This window comes from Clarias gariepinus, chromosome 13, assembly GCF_024256425.1.
Source record: "Clarias gariepinus isolate MV-2021 ecotype Netherlands chromosome 13, CGAR_prim_01v2, whole genome shotgun sequence".
NCBI classification, from domain to species: domain Eukaryota; kingdom Metazoa; phylum Chordata; class Actinopteri; order Siluriformes; family Clariidae; genus Clarias; species Clarias gariepinus.
In genome coordinates, this window is record NC_071112.1 from 751,485 (window position 1) to 759,135 (window position 7,651).

The following is a 7,651-nucleotide window of genomic DNA, read 5'->3' on the forward strand; positions in this document are numbered from 1 at the left end:
TCTCAAGCCTCAGTATATTTGGCAGACATCTCATCATTGATGTCAATTTAACATCTAAAACTCAATCTCAGTAAAACCGAACTGCTGTCCATCCCAGGTGATTCATCCCCATGTCAAGACCTTGTTATCTCGCTGGACTACAATCAGATCACCCCTTCATTCACTACCAGCAATCTCGGGATAACTCTGGACAATTAACAGACATTTTCTTCACACATTTCCGCACATTAACCCTACTCACCCTGGACAATTTCTTTACAAAAATAATGCATTACCAAAGGCAGTGACAGGACACAAGGTACAGCACGTAAAATATATTTGCAAGGACATCAACATATAAGCCTAATATATTACACACTCATCTAAATACAGTATGCATATAAAATGTCACGTCTCTTAGTAAGAATGAATGAATGCAGGTGTGGAGAAGCTGATAAGCTTAATGTGGTCCAATCTACCAGTTTATACGACAATGTTTTTTGTAAAGGGGTGAGGAGATGTGAGACACTGTGGAAATGCTGCACAGAAATATTCTGCGCTGTCATTAGGTGTTGTGGATTTAATGGTCAGTGTGCCTTTACTGTCTCCGTTCCCTGTCAAGGTCACCTGATTGTTAAATTCAGGCTCCAGCTGAGATTGTGTAAGAAAGTTGTATCCCATGAACTGGTACTCTCTGTCTCGGGTTAGTTTGTACCACAGAATGCGATCGTAGTCTGGAATCTTGTGAGAACACTCAATCTCTGCAGATTCCCCATGCTTCCTGAGCAGATGGCGAGGAGTTTGGAGAACTTCTTTACTGACAGCAAAGACTGTGTGAGAAAACACAAAGGAACATAGAATGAATCAAGGTTTCACACCCTATAGTGAGTGTTTCATCTAATGAAAATATCCCTCATGAGGATTAATAAAATCTATATTACCTGCTGACCAGATTAAAGACAGGATGACGGTGATGAGAGTAAATATACACAGAAGTTTGTTCATGCTTAGATCTGTTCGAAAGAAGCAGCAACTATGGGTGAAGTTTTAATCATTACACTGTCTAGAGGAATTAAATTTGATGGCGGAGTTTAGAGGAGGTTCAGACACAACACTGCCACCTCTTGGTGAGTTACTGAACTGTATCAAAGAAAATAAATCATCTCATCATGGGGTACATAATCAGGATTACATCATTAGTGAATTTATATGAATTCACACAGGATTAATTCTACTACACCGATCATAAACCGTATTATGTTTATAATAAACTACCACTTATGATTGTAATAAAGCTAATTAATATCACCACTTTAGAAAGTTGTAAGTGAAAATATGTTAATCAAATATGTCATTTTCAAAATATGGCATGGTTCATGTTAAGAGGCTGCAGATTTGTTGTGTTACACCGCCCCCTTTTGGCTTTACTTTTCCTCCTGAAACACTGTGTTTTTGTACAGCTCTGCCCTGTGGTTATAACACTGTGTTTACTCACGGCACAGAAATACACAGCGCTGTCATTATAATCCACATCTTTCACTGTGAACGAGCCGCTCTCAGAAACTGTTTTATTAACTGAGAATTTACTTTTATTAAACTTTCCAAAGTCTGCAGTGCTGTATGTTGGACTGTACACTATGAGCTCCATGCTCTCTCCATGATACTGACGGAACCAGTACATCCGATCGTAACCAGAACCCTTGCTGTGTGAGCAGTTTATTGTGGCTGAATTTCCCATTTTAACAAAGAATGCTTTGGACTGAGTGACATCATTCGCCCCTGCAACTCCTGTAGATAAATAATAAATGATTTTTATTTATATATACAGTATGTACAATATTTATATTATTAACTGATATACTGATAATCATGCAGGTGCTTAGAAAAGTAATTTATTTACCTTGAATCCAGTAAAGTGACTGAAAAACAACTAGAACTCTGATCATGGTGACTCTTAATAATGAGGTTAAAGAGTGATCTATGAGTGTGTAAGATTATACAGATTCTATTCACTAATGCAGGATGTGACATCATGGCCCCGCCCACTGTAAAAAACCTCTTTCATAATCTTTGCATGAATGTTGATTACTGACGTGACTAAATTGAGGATAATCAGGTTATTATGGTAAGAGTTATTCACTGTTTAATGCTCCTTGACTTAAACTTATGTATATCATTTTAACATAAGATAAATGTAATAAATATGATTTTATGAGAGTAATTAATAAGGCACTATATTTACCTTTTGAACTAGAAACAAATCTGATGTCCAAAAGTCAGTGACATAGTGTTTAGCACTGTGGGCTCAATTGTTCGAGTCCTGGCTTCAGATCTGTGTGTGTGTGAAGTTTGCATGTTCTTCCCGTGCCTCTGGGATTCCTCTGGGTGGGATTCCTTCATCTCCAGTGTGGCAGTGGTGGCTCAGGCAGCTGAGACTCTGGGCTGCTGATCTGTGCTCAGGGGTTCAAGCCATGACACCACTACGTCACCTCTGTTGGTTTCTTGGGTGAAGTCCTTAACGCTCTGCCTCATGTAACCCAGTCACTGCACGTCCTGCTGGTCCCAAGCCTGGTTAGGAAATGATCATCTGTACAAAACCTGTGCCCTTATCTTATGGGTTAAATGATCTCAGGAGAATAAAGCGCACAAAGAAAGAAAAACAAATAATCTATTTTCATATTGCAGTCTAAAAAGGCTAACTGGCATTTCCAAATAGTCCCGCGATGGATTGACACCCCGTCCAGGTTTTATCCGGCTTTGTGCCCCGAGTCCCCTGGAATAGACACCAGGCCTCCTGCAAGCTGAACAGGCAGACATTGAAAAAAAGTGATACAATTTTGTACTCAAGTACAAGTACTGTTACTTTAGTGAACTTTTACTGCCGTACAAGTAATTTTACTATTTTAAAAATCTACTTAATAAAAGTGAAAAAGTAGCTCATGAAAAAATTACTCAGAGTAAAAGTTACCGAGTTAGTTTTTTAACAGCGGAGTGGGATGGGGGATTCTAGTGTAGTTTAAAAAAGACAAGGGGAAATATTTCTCAAACTAGTTGTTTTTAATTGAAGGAACACCTTTGTATACTGTAATAAAGCTGTTGCCTTTCTTGCGCTTGAAATCAAGGTGGTTCCCAGAGGTTTATATCATAAGAATTTGAGGGCATTTTGCTCTTAGCTGGGTCTGCATCACTGGCATCTGTTTTGTCCATCTTTATCGTTCCTGTGGTTGCCTTGGTGCAATTTTTTCCTTCCCTGTCACATTATTTTTATCATTTTTAATTTTTATTTATTTATTTTTTACTCAGTGATAAATGTAGTGAAGTACAATACTTCAAACAAAACATTCTTAAGTAAAAGTAAAATTACAGATTTTAAAAACTACTTTAAAAGTAGAAAATACAAAAAAGTAAAGTACAAAAATACTCATTTACAGTAATGCGAGTAGATATCATTTGTTACTTTTCACTTCTGTGAACAGGATAATCTAAAACGATATTATTGTTAGCATGATGTGAGAGTGCTGTAGCCACTTAGATCACAGTGTATTAAATGTTAATAGAAACCAGACACCGTCTAAAGATGCTGAGCGTATTCTCGTGGTGGACACCTGTGAAGCAACAAATTTGAGATACCATACTTCCCTTGTAGGTTTATCTACAGTATATTTCCTCCTGAAACACACACACACACACACACACACACACACACTTAAACACACAAGAATAAGAGGCTGCAGATTTACTGTGTTACACTGCCCCCTATTGGTTCATTTACTTTTCCTCCTGACTGAGACACACACACTGTGTTTTTGTACAGCTCTGCCCTGTGGTTATAACACTGTGTTTACTCACAGCACAGAAATACACAGCGCTGTCACTATAATCCACATTATTCACTGTGAACGAGCCGCTCTCAGGAACTGTTTTATTAGCTGAAAATGTACTTCCTTTGAACTTTAAAAAATCTTGTGTGCCATAGCTAGTAGTGTACACTATGAGCTCCATGCTCTCTCCATGATACTGACGGAACCAGTACATCTGATCGTAAGCTAAACCCTTGGTTTGTGAGCAGTTTATTGTGGCTGATTTTCCCATTTCAACAAAGAATGCATTGGACTGAGTGACATCATTCGCCCCTGCAACTCCTGTAGATAAATCATTTAAAAAACATTATTTATATGCACATACGATATTTATATTATTAACTGATATACTGATAATCATGCAGGTGCTTAGCAAAGTAATTGATTTACCTTGAATCCAGTAAAGTGACTGAAAAACAACTAGAACTCTGATCATAGTGACTCTTAATAATGAGGTTAAAGAGTGATCTATGAGTGTGTAAGATTATACAGATTCTATTCACTAATGCAGGATGTGACATCATGGCCCCGCCCTCAAAGACAATGTGAAAATGCCCCATTCATTCTGTTTGTACCTCACATACTCCAGTCACAACATCTGAAAAGAAAGATTCAACAGATTTTATATTGTATAATAAATGTTAATCTTAGAGGAGTTTATTCATGCAGCGATCAGTTTGACAAGCAGTAACCAAACCACTTGGTGGTCTCTTCACTACCTTACACACTTGAAGTGAAGAGGAAACTATTACATAATGATCAGCGTTTAGAGAAGTTTATTGTCCCTGTCACCTTTTGGTCAGTGACTGAACTGTAGAAGAAAAAGCTAATTATTTCATAACTGGTAAGTATACGTCATTATTAGTTAAAGAGTTTGTAGGTATAGGTAAAAGGTTATATCAACTTAGATATCTATAACTCAAGATTGTTTTCAGTCATCTAAAACCGACAAATTCACCACAATTGAGTACATTAGGTATGACAGAGATATTCTTATTTCTATTGGTATACAATGTACTCCAATGTTTTTAACCCTGGATCCGAGCTGGCCGAGTGAGATCCTGAGAGAGAACAAAGGATGCGACCTGAAGTGGCGGCCCAGGGGAAACGAGCCGGCCTCAGGAACAGGCCGAGAGCCCGTGCACACACCGCACACCTCTGGCTAGCACCCTGCTCGCCAATGTCCAGACACTGAAGAACAAACTCGAAACAGCTGGCACCTGTGTTCACAGAAATATTTAACCTCTCCTTATTTCAGTCGGTGATGCCCACATGAGTTAAAGAGTCCCTCAACGATTATCGCCCTTAATCATCTCTTCACTACCTGACACACTGAACCATTACAGTTTGCTTACCTTCCAAACCACTCTACAGATGGTGCCATCTTTCATCACTCACCTGGACACTAGGAAGGGAAATTATGTTAAAATGCTCTGTCGATGGGCGGGCATGTCTTAGCCTCCCTCACCCTCAGCACTGGAGCCCCCAGGGTTCAGAAACAGCACCATGCAGGACAGACGAGCTCTACAGAGGGTGCGATCAGCTGAGCACATCATCCACACTGATCTCCCTGACCTGCACTCAATCCACCAATCGACCAAAAGCCAGGAAGATGGTGAAGGACCTCAGCCACTCCAGCAATGGACTGTTCTCTCTGTTGCGGTCAGGAAAGCGATTCCGCTCCCTGAGGGCCAACACAGAGAGACTGAGAAGGATACGGCAATATTCCTGCAGGTAATACGGTCTCTTAATCAGTACACAACACAGGACTAAACCGTTTTGCACATTCACACTTTTGGACATTTGTCTTTTTTCACACTCATTCTGGACATTTATGGACATTACACACCTGCACATTCATGCACATTTACATATTTATGTATTTCTATTTAATTTCTCTGTTTGTTTCACAAAAGTTACTTTGAATAGATATTTTCATGCATATTTTCTTTTTTACCGATATTATTCTTGTCTTAGCTAGATTTATTTTCTATTTTATTTCTTTTTATTCATATTTCCTCTCAATAATCTTTATTTTTTAAGGTCACAGGCGATCGTTTAAGCATTTCACTGCATATCGTACTGTGTATGACTGTGGATGTAACAAATAAAATTTCAATTTGAATTAGTCTCTAGTCAGGTACAGTAAGCCTCTTTCATTGCTTTTTCAGTTCCAGGCCACAGGAGCAGGTGTTAATGAGGTGTAGAGAATATATACTGTACACAGAGGTTTTTGTACTGAATAAAGCAGATATGCAGCACTGTGTAATACGCAGCACAGAAGTACACCATACTGTCACTGGAGACGGGATCATTGATGGTCAAAAAGACGTTTTTTTTCCCATCCCCAGCCATCTCCACTTTACCCTCAAAATCTTTTTCAATTTTTGGTGGTAACGTTCGTAAAAGATATCCAATAAGGGTCAGTGTGCGGTCTTGACTTTGTCTGTACCAGTTGATTTGATCATAACTTGGTACACTGTGCTCACACTGGATTTTAACAGATTTTTCAGAATCAGCAAAGAGATCAGGAGGATTCTGGGTGACACGATTGTTCTGAGAAAAACCTGCAATGAGAGAGAATATTAATTGGAATGATATCAAACTAAAATTAATAACAGTACTTAAAGAGCATGAGTATAAATTAAAGTATACCTCCTGGACATATCACTAGAACCCATATAATACTGGCAGCTCGGATCATGATGAAAGCCTGAATGTCTGTCACTGTCTGATGTAGTTTAAGTTTCTGTTCACACTTTAACATCACAGCGCCCACATGTGAGGAAAATAAGAACTGCATCTCTGTTGTGAAGTGTAGAAGGAAGGTCTGAGTGGAAAGAATATTTTGGTAGTATAGGATTTTTAAAATTAACTATACATGTCAGGGTCTGATGTACACTGCCTGGCAAAAATAAATAAATAAATAAAAATTAAAAATTACATTAGTAAATACTCAAAGCCTTTAAAGCTGTATAACCATACATGCATTTTTGAAACACGCATTGTGGTGTGCTGAAAAATGTACATGGATCCACATACATAACTGAATTATCATCAGTGTTATTGCCAGAGGTGAAAAGTAACGAATTACATTTACTCGTGTTAGTATAATTGAGTATTTTATTGTGTACTTCTATTTTTTAAAGTAGTTTTACTTTACTGTACTTTTTAAAGTAGCCAGTGTCGAGATATAATCTCTCCATGTGGTCTTCGGTCTGCCCCATGGCCTCCTTCCAACTGGACATGCCAAGAACACTTCCCTAGGGAGGCGTACTGAAGGCATCCTCACAAGATGCCCAAACCACTTCAACTGACTTCTTTACATGCAAAGGAGCTGCAGTCCTACGCACGGATGACTGAGCTTCTCTTCCTACCTCTAAGAGAAAAGCCAGCTACCCTTCTGAGAAAATCCATTTCAGCTGGTCGCATTTACAAACTTTCTCTTCGGGCATGACCCAACACTTGTGACCATAGGTGAGGGTAGGAACAAAGATCGACCGGAAGACTAAGAGCTTTGCATTTTGGCTTAATCTCACAATTCAACTCTCTTATCATCACAATGGTGCGGTAAAACGACTGCAATACCACCTCACTGCTCCAATTCTCTGGCCAACCTCACGCTCCAATGTCCCATTACTTGTAAACAAAACCCAGAGATACTTTAATTACTTTATTTGTGGTAATGATTCCCTCCCTCTATGGAGTAGACAATTTATTGGTTTCTTGCTCAGAACAATTGCCACATTTCGAGGTACTGATCGTCATCCCCACCGTTTTACACTTAGCTGGAAACCAATTTAAGTGCTGCA

At 38.9% G+C, this 7,651-nt stretch overlaps 1 protein-coding gene across 1 annotated transcript; it reads right to left on the reverse strand.

Annotated features, from left to right (window-relative positions):
- Window positions 1–462: 462 nt before the first annotated feature.
- LOC128535702 (uncharacterized) lies at window positions 463–6,544 on the reverse strand. The gene is made up of 5 exons (XM_053509749.1): window positions 6,495–6,544; window positions 6,063–6,406; window positions 4,925–5,030; window positions 921–992; window positions 463–809 (listed from the first exon to the last, which is right to left on the reverse strand). The coding sequence occupies exons 1-5, from the start codon at window positions 6,541–6,543 to the stop codon at window positions 463–465; spliced, it is 918 nt and encodes a 305-aa protein (XP_053365724.1). The 5' UTR covers window position 6,544.
- Window positions 6,545–7,651: the final 1,107 nt, after the last annotated feature.